Raw genomic sequence first — 19,384 nt, 5'->3', positions numbered from 1 at the left:
CAAAACAAGTGCACCCCTCCCCCTTTGCTACGCCACTGATGGTGCAGCTGTCATGAGTGCAAAGCACCGGGGCCCACAGCGCTGCGGGCCCCACTGCAACGTGCAACCCAGTTATATCCGTCTCGTTTACAATCCAGCCGTGGGAAGGGATCTCATGTTCATGCCGGACTTGACTGACAGCTCAACTGTGAGCGATGTATTTCAATCAGTACTTAAATACGTGGCAGCGCGGGGCTTTGGTCCGGCCGTCTCACTGGCTGCTGTTGGCTGTTTTGGTGTATCCTTCCACCTCGGACGAAGTGTTTCCGTTGGAATACACAAGGGACTATTTTCCATTTGAAAAGTGCACCACGTTATCACACTTAATTGTTTCCCTCTTATATACATTCTGTACGAAAAGCAAACCTTTGTTGACACTTTTTCCTCGCATCCTCAAATCCAGTAGGACCTGCTTTACTGTGCAGTGCAGCATTAATGCATGCGCCGCGTGCAAACCGCGTTATTATATGTCTGTTTAAGTGCATAGAAGTCCGACCTATAGCCCTGCTAATGTCTCTTCTTTCTGGCACGTGGGCTTGCAGCTCCGTAGCTACGTCACCAAAGGTTGTACATTCTGTTCTAAAACCCAGTGTACTTGGATTATTCTGCTTAGAACCAACTAACTTGTGCGCCAGTATACATTATTTTTCTTCAGTGGTTATTCTAATACTCGCATTGCACTTTTCGTAAAAGAATAGCACAGCCTGGTGTGGCTCGGCCCTCTATTCTGGAGGCCCATATGGAAAGCCAGACTGCTGGAAGTGCAGGATTGGCCTCTTTTCCAGCTCACTGGCAACAAAAAAAACAAAATGGCCAATTTGACAGACATGCAAGGAACAAACTGCAGCGATGCCCTTCAGGGGAGGTTCGAAAAATAAAATATGAAATTCTGCAATATTTACAGTGAGTGGCTTTGACAAGAACAGGGGTGTTTAAAGATCTCTTCATAGAAAGATATCCTGTGGGATTCTCTCGTTTGGTTCTGGCTCGTGTGTTGAACTCGAAACGTGTTATAAAGACACGATAAACCCCAAATTTTCTTTTTAGTTTTAATTGTTTATGTAGCAACATACATTATTATTTTTTAAAGACACTGCATTCACATTGAGACAGATTTGTTTGCGTTTATATGCAGCTTTAAAATGTATCTTTTATTATTTTTATGTCGGAATATTACAATGCGTCATTTGAAACAAAACAGGCAAAAATAACAGTAAAGGTTGGCTATATCAGTCGAATATCACGGTCTTAAAATCATGGTTGGCCAGAGTGTGAAGTTTGTTGATGCAATACTGAAAATGGATTCTCTTAAGTTTAAGGTCCTCTTCTCCTGTAAAGATGTATATATATATTTTTTTTTTATTTCAACATGTTTTATTAAATGTCTATACATGAACAAATATTTCTTTGTGTTTCTTTATCCAGGACACTGTACGAACAGAAAGCTACCGGGACTTCATTTACCAAAACCAGCACATCTTCAAGGACAAGGTATTGTGGGCAGCCGTGGGGGGGGGGTTGTCGGGGGGGGGGGTGAGGGGGAGGGGCTTAGGAGGCATTAGGCGGCTAGCTCCCTATCTTTAAGGACAGGGCAGCCTCGTGGCACAGCATAGCGCCTCCTCTCGCGCATCATGGCGCTAGCTGGCCTCACGGGCCTCCGACGGCCTTTAATTTGCATACGCTCCGCGTCTTTACCCAGAGAGCGCCGCGTCTGGAGGGTGCGGGATGCTGATAAGAGGAATGCTGATGCGGGTCATTGTCACGCCCCGCGCGCTGTTCATTAATTATCATGACACGGCCACGTCGAACCACTCATGTCCGAGATTGTTTTTTTCATTAAATCACACTTATATCTGCGAGATTTGATTTACAACCCTTCACGTGAATGCCAACGCTAAGCATCCTTTATTAGATGCAGCGTGCATCCCCGGACACAGCTCCATTTCTTTTAAAAAGTGTCCATGCCTAAAATGTTTCTGAGGAGTCTGGCGGCACCGTTCCACCCTCCACCTGCCCAGTCACTGTTGGTGTGGCGCCACCTAGTGGCCGCGGTGATGGCAACACTACTGTCCCGAGCGAGGGCTGGTTCGAAGCGGTGCTTTGTGCGTACGTTTCAAATGTATCTTTACAACTTCAGATGAGCAAAGCTGTTCTTTTTACTGAAAACATAAATACCTTCAGCATGTCATAGTTTACTCGTTCAAACACACGGAAAGTTTTTGGAGGAGTCTAACCACCGGCAATCACTCGGGGTGGCATTCCAACCATGGTTCCTCTGCCCACCGTGCCACCTCAGTTGAGGCTCTGCCATTTGCACATCAATCTTGACGCTGCTCCAGTGGGAACAGTCCAGCCTGGACTTCCAGACCAGGTGCTCTGTGAGGTGTAACAACAGCAAACCAGGGCCGTTTTCTCCCCAATTGGGGCTTGTCAGTAGGGTGCAGCTTGGGTCCAGTGGCACAGTGAGCACAGGACCCAGGTCTGGGCACCATGGCCACTCACGGCGGTAGATCACAGGTCTGGGCATGCTCATGGCCAATCACGACGGTAGATCTCAGGTCTGGGCATGCCCATGGCCACTCACGACGGTAGATCACAGGTCTGGGCATGCCCATGGCCACTCACGACGGTAGATCACAGGTCTGGGCATGCCAAAGGCCACTCACGGCGGTAGATCACAGGTCTGGGCATGCCCAAGGCCACTCACAGCGGTAGATCACAGGTCTGGGCATGCCCAAGGCCACTCACGGCGGTAGATCACAGGTCTGGGCATGCCCAAGGCCACTCACGGCGGTAGATCTCAGGTCTGGGCATGCCCAAGGCCACTCACGGCGGTAGATCACTGGTCTGGGCATGCCAAAGGCCACTCACGGTGGTAGATCATAGGTCCGGGCATGCCAAAGGCCACTCAAGACGGTAGATCACAGGTCTGGGCATGCCAAAGGCCACTCACGGTGGTAGATCATAGGTCCGGGCATGCCAAAGGCCACTCAAGACGGTAGATCACAGGTCTGGGCATGTCCATGGCAACTCACTACGGTAGATCACAGGTCTGGGCATGCCCATGGCCACTCACGGCGGTAGATCACAGGTCTGGGCATGCCCATGGCCACTCACGGCGGTAGATCACAGGTCTGGGCATGTCCATGGCAACTCACTACGGTAGATCACAGGTCTGGGCATGCCCATGGCCACTCACGGCGGTAGATCACAGGTCTGGGCATGTCCATGGCAACTCACTACGGTAGATCACAGGTCTGGGCATGCCCATGGCCACTCACGGCGGTAGATCACAGGATTGGGCATGTCCATGGCCACTCACGGTGGTAGATCACAGGTCTGGGCATGCCCATGGCCACTCACGGCGGTAGATCACAGGTCTGGGCATGCCCATGACCACTCACGGCGGTAGATCACAGGTCTGGGCATGCCCATGGCCACTCACTACGGTAGCTGACAGGTCTGGGCATGCCCATGGCCACTCACGGCGGTAGATCACAGGTCTGGGCATGCCCATGGCACCTCACGGCGGTAGATCACAGGTCTGGGCATGTCCATGGCACCTCACGACGGTAGATCATAGGTCTGGGCATGCCCATGGCACCTCACAGTGGTAGATCACAGGTCTGGGCATGCCCATGACCACTCACAGTGGTAGATCACAGGTCTGGGCATGCCCATGGCAACTCACTACGGTAGATCACAGGTCTGGGCATGCCCATGGCCACTCACGGCGGTAGATCACAGGTCTGGGCATGCCCATGGCCACTCACGGCGGTAGATCACAGGTCTGGGCATGCCCATGACCACTCACGGCGGTAGATCACAGGTCTGGGCATGCCCATGGCCACTCACGGCGGTAGATCACAGGTCTGGGCATGCCCATGGCCACTGAAGGCGGTAGATCATAGGTCTGGGCATGCCCATGGCAACTCACGGCGGTAGATCATAGGTCTGGGCATGTCCATGGCACCTCACGACGGTAGATCATAGGTCTGGGCATGCCCATGGCACCTCACAGTGGTAGATCACAGGTCTGGGCATGTCCATGACCACTCACAGTGGTAGATCACAGGTCTGGGCATGCCCATGGCAACTCATTACGGTAGATCACAGGTCTGGGCATGCCCATGGCCACTCACGGCGGTAGATGACAGGTCTGGGCATGCCCATGGCCACTCACGGCGGTAGATGACAGGTCTGGGCATGCCCATGGCCACTGACGGCGGTAGATCACAGGTCTGGGCATGCCCATGACCACTCACGGCGGTAGATCACAGGTCTGGGCATGCCAATGGCACCTCACGACGGTAGATGACAGGTCTGGGCATGCCCATGGCACCTCACGACGGTAGATGACAGGTCTGGGCATGTCCATAGCCACTCACGGCGGTAGATCACAGGTCTGGGCATGCCCATGGCCACTCACGGCGGTAGATCACAGGTCTGGGCATGTCCATGGCAACTCACTACGGTAGATCACAGGTCTGGGCATGCCCATGGCCACTCACGGCGGTAGATCACAGGTCTGGGCATGTCCATGGCAACTCACTACGGTAGATCACAGGTCTGGGCATGCCCACTCACGGCGGTAGATCACAGGATTGGGCATGTCCATGGCCACTCACAGCGGTAGATCACAGGTCTGGGCATGTCCATGGCAACTCACTACGGTAGATCACAGGTCTGGGCATGCCCATGGCCACTCACGGCGGTAGATCACAGGTCTGGGCATGTCCATGGCAACTCACTACGGTAGATCACAGGTCTGGGCATGCCCATGGCCACTCACGGCGGTAGATCACAGGATTGGGCATGTCCATGGCCACTCATGGTGGTAGATCACAGGTCTGGGCATGCCCATGGCCACTCACGGCGGTAGATCACAGGTCTGGGCATGCCCATGGCAACTCACTACGGTAGATCACAGGTCTGGGCATGCCCATGGCACCTCACGACGGTAGATGACAGGTCTGGGCATGCCCATGGCCACTCACAGCGGTAGATGACAGGTCTGGGCATGCCCATGGCAACTCACGGCGGTAGATCACAGGTCTGGGCATGCCCATGACCACTCACGGCGGTAGATCACAGGTCTGGGCATGCCAATGGCACCTCACGACGGTAGATGACAGGTCTGGGCATGCCCATGGCACCTCACGACGGTAGATGACAGGTCTGGGCATGCCCATGGCCACTCACGGCGGTAGATCACAGGTCTGGGCATGCCCATGACCACTCACGGCGGTAGATCACAGGTCTGGGCATGCCCATGGCCACTCACGGCGGTAGATCACAGGTCTGGGCATGCCAAAGGCCACTCACGGTGGTAGATCACAGGTCTGGGCATGTCCATGGCCACTCACAGCAGTAGATCACAGGTATGGGCATGCCCATGGCCACTCACGGCGGTAGATCACAGGTCTGGGCATGCACATGGCCACTCACGGCGGTAGATCACAGGTATGGGCATGCCCATGGCCACTCACGACGGTAGATCTCAGGTCTGGGCATGCCAATGGCCACTCACGACGGTAGATCACAGGTCTGGGCATGCCCATGGCCACTCACGACGGTAGATCACAGGTCTGGGCATGCCCAAGGCCACTCACGACGGTAGATCACAGGTCTGGGCATGCCCATGGCCACTCACGACGGTAGATCACAGGTCTGGGCATGCCCATGGCCACTCACGGCGGTAGATCACAGGTCTGGGCATGCCAAAGGCCACTCACGGTGGTAGATCATAGGTCCGGGCATGCCAAAGGCCACTCAAGACGGTAGATCACAGGTCTGGGCATGTCCATGGCAACTCACAACGGTAGATCACAGGTCTGGGCATGCCCATGGCCACTCATGGCGGTAGATCACAGGTCTGGGCATGCCCATGGCCACTCACGGCGGTAGATCACAAGTCTGGGCATGTCCATGGCAACTCACTACGGTAGATCACAGGTCTGGGCATGCCCATGGCCACTCACGGCGGTAGATCACAGGTCTGGGCATGTCCATGGCAACTCACTACGGTAGATCACAGGTCTGGGCATGCCCATGACCACTCACGGCGGTAGATCACAGGTCTGGGCATGCCCATGGCACCTCACGACGGTAGATGACAGGTCTGGGCATGCCCATGACCACTCACGGCGGTAGATCACAGGTCTGGGCATGCCCATGGCCACTCACGGTGGTAGATCACAGGTCTGGGCATGCCCATGGCCACTCACGGCGGTAGATCACAGGATTGGGCATGTCCATGGCCACTCACGGTGGTAGATCACAGGTCTGGGCATGCCCATGGCCACTCACGGCGGTAGATCACAGGTCTGGGCATGCCCATGGCCACTCACGGCGGTAGATCACAGGATTGGGCATGTCCATGGCCACTCACGGTGGTAGATCACAGGTCTGGGCATGCCCATGGCCACTCACGGCGGTAGATCACAGGTCTGGGCATGCCCATGACCACTCACGGCGGTATATCACAGGTCTGGGCATGCCCATGGCCACTCACTACGGTAGCTGACAGGTCTGGGCATGCCCATGGCCACTCACGGCGGTAGATCACAGGTCTGGGCATGCCCATGGCACCTCACGGCGGTAGATCACAGGTCTGGGCATGCCCATGACCACTCACGGCGGTAGATCACAGGTCTGGGCATGCCCATGGCCACTCACGGCGGTAGATCACAGGTCTGGGCATGCCCATGGCCACTGAAGGCGGTAGATCATAGGTCTGGGCATGCCCATGGCAACTCACGGCGGTAGATCATAGGTCTGGGCATGTCCATGGCACCTCACGACGGTAGATCATAGGTCTGGGCATGCCCATGGCACCTCACAGTGGTAGATCACAGGTCTGGGCATGTCCATGACCACTCACAGTGGTAGATCACAGGTCTGGGCATGCCCATGGCAACTCACTACGGTAGATCACAGGTCTGGGCATGCCCATGGCCACTCACGGCGGTAGATGACAGGTCTGGGCATGCCCATGGCCACTCACGGCGGTAGATGACAGGTCTGGGCATGCCCATGGCCACTGACGGCGGTAGATCACAGGTCTGGGCATGCCCATGACCACTCACGGCGGTAGATCACAGGTCTGGGCATGCCAATGGCACCTCACGACGGTAGATGACAGGTCTGGGCATGCCCATGGCACCTCACGACGGTAGATGACAGGTCTGGGCATGTCCATAGCCACTCACGGCGGTAGATCACAGGTCTGGGCATGCCCATGGCCACTCACGGCGGTAGATCACAGGTCTGGGCATGTCCATGGCAACTCACTACGGTAGATCACAGGTCTGGGCATGCCCATGGCCACTCACGGCGGTAGATCACAGGTCTGGGCATGTCCATGGCAACTCACTACGGTAGATCACAGGTCTGGGCATGCCCACTCACGGCGGTAGATCACAGGATTGGGCATGTCCATGGCCACTCACAGCGGTAGATCACAGGTCTGGGCATGTCCATGGCAACTCACTACGGTAGATCACAGGTCTGGGCATGCCCATGGCCACTCACGGCGGTAGATCACAGGTCTGGGCATGTCCATGGCAACTCACTACGGTAGATCACAGGTCTGGGCATGCCCATGGCCACTCACGGCGGTAGATCACAGGATTGGGCATGTCCATGGCCACTCACGGTGGTAGATCACAGGTCTGGGCATGCCCATGACCACTCACGGCGGTAGATCACAGGTCTGGGCATGCCCATGGCCACTCACTACGGTAGCTGACAGGTCTGGGCATGCCCATGGCCACTCACGGCGGTAGATCACAGGTCTGGGCATGCCCATGGCACCTCACGGCGGTAGATCACAGGTCTGGGCATGTCCATGGCACCTCACGACGGTAGATCATAGGTCTGGGCATGCCCATGGCACCTCACAGTGGTAGATCACAGGTCTGGGCATGCCCATGACCACTCACAGTGGTAGATCACAGGTCTGGGCATGCCCATGGCAACTCACTACGGTAGATCACAGGTCTGGGCATGCCCATGGCCACTCACGGCGGTATATCACAGGTCTGGGCATGCCCATGGCCACTCACGGCGGTAGATCACAGGTCTGGGCATGCCCATGACCACTCACGGCGGTAGATCACAGGTCTGGGCATGCCCATGGCCACTCACGGCGGTAGATCACAGGTCTGGGCATGCCCATGGCCACTGAAGGCGGTAGATCATAGGTCTGGGCATGCCCATGGCAACTCACGGCGGTAGATCATAGGTCTGGGCATGTCCATGGCACCTCACGACGGTAGATCATAGGTCTGGGCATGCCCATGGCACCTCACAGTGGTAGATCACAGGTCTGGGCATGTCCATGACCACTCACAGTGGTAGATCACAGGTCTGGGCATGCCCATGGCAACTCACTACGGTAGATCACAGGTCTGGGCATGCCCATGGCCACTCACGGCGGTAGATGACAGGTCTGGGCATGCCCATGGCCACTCACGGCGGTAGATGACAGGTCTGGGCATGCCCATGGCCACTGACGGCGGTAGATCACAGGTCTGGGCATGCCCATGACCACTCACGGCGGTAGATCACAGGTCTGGGCATGCCAATGGCACCTCACGACGGTAGATGACAGGTCTGGGCATGCCCATGGCACCTCACGACGGTAGATGACAGGTCTGGGCATGTCCATAGCCACTCACGGCGGTAGATCACAGGTCTGGGCATGCCCATGGCCACTCACGGCGGTAGATCACAGGTCTGGGCATGTCCATGGCAACTCACTACGGTAGATCACAGGTCTGGGCATGCCCATGGCCACTCACGGCGGTAGATCACAGGTCTGGGCATGTCCATGGCAACTCACTACGGTAGATCACAGGTCTGGGCATGCCCACTCACGGCGGTAGATCACAGGATTGGGCATGTCCATGGCCACTCACAGCGGTAGATCACAGGTCTGGGCATGTCCATGGCAACTCACTACGGTAGATCACAGGTCTGGGCATGCCCATGGCCACTCACGGCGGTAGATCACAGGTCTGGGCATGTCCATGGCAACTCACTACGGTAGATCACAGGTCTGGGCATGCCCATGGCCACTCACGGCGGTAGATCACAGGATTGGGCATGTCCATGGCCACTCATGGTGGTAGATCACAGGTCTGGGCATGCCCATGGCCACTCACGGCGGTAGATCACAGGTCTGGGCATGCCCATGGCAACTCACTACGGTAGATCACAGGTCTGGGCATGCCCATGGCACCTCACGACGGTAGATGACAGGTCTGGGCATGCCCATGGCCACTCACAGCGGTAGATGACAGGTCTGGGCATGCCCATGGCAACTCACGGCGGTAGATCACAGGTCTGGGCATGCCCATGACCACTCACGGCGGTAGATCACAGGTCTGGGCATGCCAATGGCACCTCACGACGGTAGATGACAGGTCTGGGCATGCCCATGGCACCTCACGACGGTAGATGACAGGTCTGGGCATGCCCATGGCCACTCACGGCGGTAGATCACAGGTCTGGGCATGCCCATGACCACTCACGGCGGTAGATCACAGGTCTGGGCATGCCCATGGCCACTCACGGCGGTAGATCACAGGTCTGGGCATGCCAAAGGCCACTCACGGTGGTAGATCACAGGTCTGGGCATGTCCATGGCCACTCACAGCAGTAGATCACAGGTATGGGCATGCCCATGGCCACTCACGGCGGTAGATCACAGGTCTGGGCATGCACATGGCCACTCACGGCGGTAGATCACAGGTATGGGCATGCCCATGGCCACTCACGACGGTAGATCTCAGGTCTGGGCATGCCAATGGCCACTCACGACGGTAGATCACAGGTCTGGGCATGCCCATGGCCACTCACGACGGTAGATCACAGGTCTGGGCATGCCCAAGGCCACTCACGACGGTAGATCACAGGTCTGGGCATGCCCATGGCCACTCACGACGGTAGATCACAGGTCTGGGCATGCCCATGGCCACTCACGGCGGTAGATCACAGGTCTGGGCATGCCAAAGGCCACTCACGGTGGTAGATCATAGGTCCGGGCATGCCAAAGGCCACTCAAGACGGTAGATCACAGGTCTGGGCATGTCCATGGCAACTCACAACGGTAGATCACAGGTCTGGGCATGCCCATGGCCACTCATGGCGGTAGATCACAGGTCTGGGCATGCCCATGGCCACTCACGGCGGTAGATCACAAGTCTGGGCATGTCCATGGCAACTCACTACGGTAGATCACAGGTCTGGGCATGCCCATGGCCACTCACGGCGGTAGATCACAGGTCTGGGCATGTCCATGGCAACTCACTACGGTAGATCACAGGTCTGGGCATGCCCATGACCACTCACGGCGGTAGATCACAGGTCTGGGCATGCCCATGGCACCTCACGACGGTAGATGACAGGTCTGGGCATGCCCATGACCACTCACGGCGGTAGATCACAGGTCTGGGCATGCCCATGGCCACTCACGGTGGTAGATCACAGGTCTGGGCATGCCCATGGCCACTCACGGCGGTAGATCACAGGATTGGGCATGTCCATGGCCACTCACGGTGGTAGATCACAGGTCTGGGCATGCCCATGGCCACTCACGGCGGTAGATCACAGGTCTGGGCATGCCCATGGCCACTCACGGCGGTAGATCACAGGATTGGGCATGTCCATGGCCACTCACGGTGGTAGATCACAGGTCTGGGCATGCCCATGGCCACTCACGGCGGTAGATCACAGGTCTGGGCATGCCCATGACCACTCACGGCGGTATATCACAGGTCTGGGCATGCCCATGGCCACTCACTACGGTAGCTGACAGGTCTGGGCATGCCCATGGCCACTCACGGCGGTAGATCACAGGTCTGGGCATGCCCATGGCACCTCACGGCGGTAGATCACAGGTCTGGGCATGCCCATGACCACTCACGGCGGTAGATCACAGGTCTGGGCATGCCCATGGCCACTCACGGCGGTAGATCACAGGTCTGGGCATGCCCATGGCCACTGAAGGCGGTAGATCATAGGTCTGGGCATGCCCATGGCAACTCACGGCGGTAGATCATAGGTCTGGGCATGTCCATGGCACCTCACGACGGTAGATCATAGGTCTGGGCATGCCCATGGCACCTCACAGTGGTAGATCACAGGTCTGGGCATGTCCATGACCACTCACAGTGGTAGATCACAGGTCTGGGCATGCCCATGGCAACTCACTACGGTAGATCACAGGTCTGGGCATGCCCATGGCCACTCACGGCGGTAGATGACAGGTCTGGGCATGCCCATGGCCACTCACGGCGGTAGATGACAGGTCTGGGCATGCCCATGGCCACTGACGGCGGTAGATCACAGGTCTGGGCATGCCCATGACCACTCACGGCGGTAGATCACAGGTCTGGGCATGCCAATGGCACCTCACGACGGTAGATGACAGGTCTGGGCATGCCCATGGCACCTCACGACGGTAGATGACAGGTCTGGGCATGTCCATAGCCACTCACGGCGGTAGATCACAGGTCTGGGCATGCCCATGGCCACTCACGGCGGTAGATCACAGGTCTGGGCATGTCCATGGCAACTCACTACGGTAGATCACAGGTCTGGGCATGCCCATGGCCACTCACGGCGGTAGATCACAGGTCTGGGCATGTCCATGGCAACTCACTACGGTAGATCACAGGTCTGGGCATGCCCACTCACGGCGGTAGATCACAGGATTGGGCATGTCCATGGCCACTCACAGCGGTAGATCACAGGTCTGGGCATGTCCATGGCAACTCACTACGGTAGATCACAGGTCTGGGCATGCCCATGGCCACTCACGGCGGTAGATCACAGGTCTGGGCATGTCCATGGCAACTCACTACGGTAGATCACAGGTCTGGGCATGCCCATGGCCACTCACGGCGGTAGATCACAGGATTGGGCATGTCCATGGCAACTCACTACGGTAGATCACAGGTCTGGGCATGCCCATGGCACCTCACGACGGTAGATGACAGGTCTGGGCATGCCCATGGCCACTCACAGCGGTAGATGACAGGTCTGGGCATGCCCATGACCACTCACGGCGGTAGATCACAGGTCTGGGCATGCCAATGGCACCTCACGACGGTAGATGACAGGTCTGGGCATGCCCATGGCACCTCACGACGGTAGATGACAGGTCTGGGCATGCCCATGGCCACTCACGGCGGTAGATCACAGGTCTGGGCATGCCCATGACCACTCACGGCGGTAGATCACAGGTCTGGGCATGCCCATGGCCACTCACGGCGGTAGATCACAGGTCTGGGCATGCCAAAGGCCACTCACGGTGGTAGATCACAGGTCTGGGCATGTCCATGGCCACTCACAGCAGTAGATCACAGGTATGGGCATGCCCATGGCCACTCACGGCGGTAGATCACAGGTCTGGGCATGCACATGGCCACTCACGGCGGTAGATCACAGGTATGGGCATGCCCATGGCCACTCACGACGGTAGATCTCAGGTCTGGGCATGCCAATGGCCACTCACGACGGTAGATCACAGGTCTGGGCATGCCCATGGCCACTCACGACGGTAGATCACAGGTCTGGGCATGCCCAAGGCCACTCACGACGGTAGATCACAGGTCTGGGCATGCCCATGGCCACTCACGACGGTAGATCACAGGTCTGGGCATGCCCATGGCCACTCACGGCGGTAGATCACAGGTCTGGGCATGCCAAAGGCCACTCACGGTGGTAGATCATAGGTCCGGGCATGCCAAAGGCCACTCAAGACGGTAGATCACAGGTCTGGGCATGTCCATGGCAACTCACAACGGTAGATCACAGGTCTGGGCATGCCCATGGCCACTCATGGCGGTAGATCACAGGTCTGGGCATGCCCATGGCCACTCACGGCGGTAGATCACAAGTCTGGGCATGTCCATGGCAACTCACTACGGTAGATCACAGGTCTGGGCATGCCCATGGCCACTCACGGCGGTAGATCACAGGTCTGGGCATGTCCATGGCAACTCACTACGGTAGATCACAGGTCTGGGCATGCCCATGACCACTCACGGCGGTAGATCACAGGTCTGGGCATGCCCATGGCACCTCACGACGGTAGATGACAGGTCTGGGCATGCCCATGACCACTCACGGCGGTAGATCACAGGTCTGGGCATGCCCATGGCAACTCACTACGGTAGATCACAGGTCTGGGCATGCCCATGGCACCTCACGACGGTAGATCACAGGTCTGGGCATGCCCAAGGCCACTCACGACGGTAGCTGACAGGTCTGGGCATGCCCATGGGCACTCACAACGGTAGATCACAGGTCTGGGCATGCCCATGGCCACTCACGGCGGTAGATCACAGGTCTGGGCATGCCCATGGCCACTCACGACGGTAGATCACAGGTCTGGGCATGCCCATGGCCACTCATGGCGGTAGATCACAGGTCTGGGCATGCCCATGGCCACTCACGGCGGTAGATCACAGGTCTGGGCATGCCCATGGCAACTCACGGCGGTAGATCACAGGTCTGGGCATGCCCATGGCCACTCACTACGGTAGCTGACAGGTCTGGGCATGCCCATGGCCACTCACGGCGGTAGATCACAGGTCTGGGCATGCCCATGGCACCTCACGGCGGTAGATCACAGGTCTGGGCATGCCCATGGCCACTCACGGCGGTAGATCACAGGTCTGGGCATGCCCATGGCCACTCACGGCGGTAGATCACAGGTCTGGGCATGCCCATGGCACCTCACGGCGGTAGATCACAGGTCTGGGCATGCCCATGGCAACTCACTACGGTAGCTGACAGGTATGGGCATGCCCATGGCACCTCACGGCGGTAGATCACAGGTCTGGGCATGCCCATGGCCACTCACTACGGTAGCTGACAGGTCTGGGCATGCCCATGGCCACTCACGGCGGTAGATCACAGGTCTGGGCATGCCCATGGCACCTCACGGCGGTAGATCACAGGTCTGGGCATGCCCATGGCCACTCACGGCGGTAGATCACAGGTCTGGGCATGCCCATGACCACTCACGGCGGTAGATCACAGGTCTGGGCATGTCCATGGCACCTCACGACGGTAGATGACCGGTCTGGGCATGCCCATGACCACTCACGGCGGTAGATCACAGGTCTGGGCATGTCCATGGCCACTCACGGCGGTAGATCACAGGTCTGGGCATGCCCATGGCACCTCACAACGGTAGATGACAGGTCTGGGCATGCCCATGACCACTCACAGTGGTAGATCACAGGTCTGGGCATGCCCATGGCACCTCACAACGGTAGATGACAGGTCTGGGCATGCGCATGGCAACTCACTACGGTAGATCACAGGTCTGGGCATGCCCATGGCCACTCACGGCGGTAGATCACAGGTCTGGGCATGCCCATGGCAACTCACTACGGTAGATCACAGGTCTGGGCATGCCCATGGCACCTCACGACGGTAGATCACAGGTCTGGGCATGCCCATGGCCACTCACGGCGGTAGATCACAGGTCTGAGCATGTCCATGGCCACTCACAGTGGTAGATCACAGGTCTGGGCATGCCCATGACCACTTACGGCGGTAGATCACAGGTCTGAGCATGCCCATGACCACTCACGGCGGTAGATCACAGGTATGGGCATGCACATGGCCACTCACGGCGGTAGATCACAGGTCTGGGCATGCCCATGGCCACTCACGGCGGTAGATCACAGGTCTGGGCATGTCCATGGCACCTCACGGCGGTAGATCACAGGTCTGGGCATGCCCATGGCACCTCACGGCGGTAGATCACAGGTCTGGGCATGTCCATGGCACCTCACGACGGTAGATCACAGGTCTGGGCATGCCCATGGCCACTCACGGCGGTAGATCACAGGTCTGGGCATGCCCATGGCCACTCACGGCGGTAGATCACAGGATTGGGCATGTCCATGGCCACTCACGGTGGTAGATCACAGGTCTGGGCATGCCCATGGCCACTCACGGCGGTAGATCACAGGTCTGGGCATGCCCATGACCACTCACGGCGGTATATCACAGGTCTGGGCATGCCGATGGCCACTCACTACGGTAGCTGACAGGTCTGGGCATGCCCATGGCCACTCACGGCGGTAGATCACAGGTCTGGGCATGCCCATGGCACCTCACGGCGGTAGATCACAGGTCTGGGCATGCCCATGACCACTCACGGCGGTAGATCACAGGTCTGGGCATGCCCATAGCCACTCACGGCGGTAGATCACAGGTCTGGGCATGCCCATGGCCACTGAAGGCGGTAGATCATAGGTCTGGGCATGCCCATGGCAACTCACGGCGGTAGATCATAGGTCTGGGCATGTCCATGGCACCTCACGACGGTAGATCATAGGTCTGGGCATGCCCATGGCACCTCACAGTGGTAGATCACAGGTCTGGGCATGTCCATGACCACTCACAGTGGTAGATCACAGGTCTGGGCATGCCCATGGCAACTCACTACGGTAGATCACAGGTCTGGGCATGCCCATGGCCACTCACGGCGGTAGATGACAGGTCTGGGCATGCCCATGGCCACTCACGGCGGTAGATGACAGGTCTGGGCATGCCCATGGCCACTGACGGCGGTAGATCACAGGTCTGGGCATGCCCATGACCACTCACGGCGGTAGATCACAGGTCTGGGCATGCCAATGGCACCTCACGACGGTAGATGACAGGTCTGGGCATGCCCATGGCACCTCACGACGGTAGATGACAGGTCTGGGCATGTCCATAGCCACTCACGGCGGTAGATCACAGGTCTGGGCATGCCCATGGCCACTCACGGCGGTAGATCACAGGTCTGGGCATGTCCATGGCAACTCACTACGGTAGATCACAGGTCTGGGCATGCCCATGGCCACTCACGGCGGTAGATCACAGGTCTGGGCATGTCCATGGCAACTCACTACGGTAGATCACAGGTCTGGGCATGCCCACTCACGGCGGTAGATCACAGGATTGGGCATGTCCATGGCCACTCACAGCGGTAGATCACAGGTCTGGGCATGTCCATGGCAACTCACTACGGTAGATCACAGGTCTGGGCATGCCCATGGCCACTCACGGCGGTAGATCACAGGTCTGGGCATGTCCATGGCAACTCACTACGGTAGATCACAGGTCTGGGCATGCCCATGGCCACTCACGGCGGTAGATCACAGGATTGGGCATGTCCATGGCAACTCACTACGGTAGATCACAGGTCTGGGCATGCCCATGGCACCTCACGACGGTAGATGACAGGTCTGGGCATGCCCATGGCCACTCACAGCGGTAGATGACAGGTCTGGGCATGCCCATGACCACTCACGGCGGTAGATCACAGGTCTGGGCATGCCAATGGCACCTCACGACGGTAGATGACAGGTCTGGGCATGCCCATGGCACCTCACGACGGTAGATGACAGGTCTGGGCATGCCCATGGCCACTCACGGCGGTAGATCACAGGTCTGGGCATGCCCATGACCACTCACGGCGGTAGATCACAGGTCTGGGCATGCCCATGGCCACTCACGGCGGTAGATCACAGGTCTGGGCATGCCAAAGGCCACTCACGGTGGTAGATCACAGGTCTGGGCATGTCCATGGCCACTCACAGCAGTAGATCACAGGTATGGGCATGCCCATGGCCACTCACGGCGGTAGATCACAGGTCTGGGCATGCACATGGCCACTCACGGCGGTAGATCACAGGTATGGGCATGCCCATGGCCACTCACGACGGTAGATCTCAGGTCTGGGCATGCCAATGGCCACTCACGACGGTAGATCACAGGTCTGGGCATGCCCATGGCCACTCACGACGGTAGATCACAGGTCTGGGCATGCCCAAGGCCACTCACGACGGTAGATCACAGGTCTGGGCATGCCCATGGCCACTCACGACGGTAGATCACAGGTCTGGGCATGCCCATGGCCACTCACGGCGGTAGATCACAGGTCTGGGCATGCCAAAGGCCACTCAAGACGGTAGATCACAGGTCTGGGCATGTCCATGGCAACTCACAACGGTAGATCACAGGTCTGGGCATGCCCATGGCCACTCATGGCGGTAGATCACAGGTCTGGGCATGCCCATGGCCACTCACGGCGGTAGATCACAAGTCTGGGCATGTCCATGGCAACTCACTACGGTAGATCACAGGTCTGGGCATGCCCATGGCCACTCACGGCGGTAGATCACAGGTCTGGGCATGTCCATGGCAACTCACTACGGTAGATCACAGGTCTGGGCATGCCCATGACCACTCACGGCGGTAGATCACAGGTCTGGGCATGCCCATGGCACCTCACGACGGTAGATGACAGGTCTGGGCATGCCCATGACCACTCACGGCGGTAGATCACAGGTCTGGGCATGCCCATGGCAACTCACTACGGTAGATCACAGGTCTGGGCATGCCCATGGCACCTCACGACGGTAGATCACAGGTCTGGGCATGCCCAAGGCCACTCACGACGGTAGCTGACAGGTCTGGGCATGCCCATGGGCACTCACAACGGTAGATCACAGGTCTGGGCATGCCCATGGCCACTCACGGCGGTAGATCACAGGTCTGGGCATGCCCATGGCCACTCACGACGGTAGATCACAGGTCTGGGCATGCCCATGGCCACTCATGGCGGTAGATCACAGGTCTGGGCATGCCCATGGCCACTCACGGCGGTAGATCACAGGTCTGGGCATGCCCATGGCAACTCACGGCGGTAGATCACAGGTCTGGGCATGCCCATGGCCACTCACTACGGTAGCTGACAGGTCTGGGCATGCCCATGGCCACTCACGGCGGTAGATCACAGGTCTGGGCATACCCATGGCACCTCACGGCGGTAGATCACAGGTCTGGGCATGCCCATGGCCACTCACGGCGGTAGATCACAGGTCTGGGCATGCCCATGGCCACTCACGGCGGTAGATCACAGGTCTGGGCATGCCCATGGCACCTCACGGCGGTAGATCACAGGTCTGGGCATGCCCATGGCAACTCACTACGGTAGCTGACAGGTATGGGCATGCCCATGGCACCTCACGGCGGTAGATCACAGGTCTGGGCATGCCCATGGCCACTCACTACGGTAGCTGACAGGTCTGGGCATGCCCATGGCCACTCACGGCGGTAGATCACAGGTCTGGGCATGCCCATGGCACCTCACGGCGGTAGATCACAGGTCTGGGCATGCCCATGGCCACTCACGGCGGTAGATCACAGGTCTGGGCATGCCCATGACCACTCACGGCGGTAGATCACAGGTCTGGGCATGTCCATGGCACCTCACGACGGTAGATGACCGGTCTGGGCATGCCCATGACCACTCACGGCGGTAGATCACAGGTCTGGGCATGTCCATGGCCACTCACGGCGGTAGATCACAGGTCTGGGCATGCCCATGGCACCTCACAACGGTAGATGACAGGTCTGGGCATGCCCATGACCACTCACAGTGGTAGATCACAGGTCTGGGCATGCCCATGGCACCTCACAACGGTAGATGACAGGTCTGGGCATGCGCATGGCAACTCACTACGGTAGATCACAGGTCTGGGCATGCCCATGGCCACTCACGGCGGTAGATCACAGGTCTGGGCATGCCCATGGCAACTCACTACGGTAGATCACAGGTCTGGGCATGCCCATGGCACCTCACGACGGTAGATCACAGGTCTGGGCATGCCCATGGCCACTCACGGCGGTAGATCACAGGTCTGAGCATGTCCATGGCCACTCACAGTGGTAGATCACAGGTCTGGGCATGCCCATGACCACTTACGGCGGTAGATCACAGGTCTGAGCATGCCCATGACCACTCACGGCGGTAGATCACAGGTATGGGCATGTCCATGGCCACTCACGGCGGTAGATCACAGGTCTGGGCATGCCCATGGCACCTCACAACGGTAGATGACAGGTCTGGGCATGCCCATGGCACCTCACGGCGGTAGATCACAGGTCTGGGCATGTCCATGGCACCTCACGACGGTAGATCATAGGTCTGGGCATGCCCATGGCACCTCACAGTGGTAGATCACAGGTCTGGGCATGTCCATGACCACTCACAGTGGTAGATCACAGGTCTGGGCATGCTCATGGCCACTCACGACGGTAGATCACAGGTCTGGGCATGTCCATAGCCACTCACAGCGGTAGATCACAGGTCTGGGCATGCCCATGGCCACTCACGGCGGTAGGTCACAGGTCTGGGCATGCCCATGGCACCTCACGACGGTAGATCACAGGTCTGGGCATGCCCATGGCCACTCACTACGGTAGATCACAGGTATGGGCATGCCCATGGCCACTGAAGGCGGTAGATCACAGGTCTGGG

General features: G+C 58.1%; 1 protein-coding gene across 1 annotated transcript in view; it reads left to right on the top strand.

Moving 5' to 3' along the window:
• Positions 1-19,384, top strand: part of PRMT3 (protein arginine methyltransferase 3) — a 919,521-nt gene that overhangs the window by 186,691 nt on the left and 713,446 nt on the right. Inside the window, exon 8 of the mRNA XM_078684663.1 lies at positions 1,465-1,530. Coding sequence (XP_078540789.1) covers positions 1,465-1,530 — 66 coding nt within the window. The remainder of the gene's footprint in view (positions 1-1,464; positions 1,531-19,384) is intronic.

Source organism: Lissotriton helveticus, chromosome 3_2, assembly GCF_964261635.1.
Source record: "Lissotriton helveticus chromosome 3_2, aLisHel1.1, whole genome shotgun sequence".
NCBI lineage: Eukaryota > Metazoa > Chordata > Amphibia > Caudata > Salamandridae > Lissotriton > Lissotriton helveticus.
Note: the sequence above shows the minus strand (reverse complement) of the source record. Positions and strands in the feature narration are given on the sequence as shown.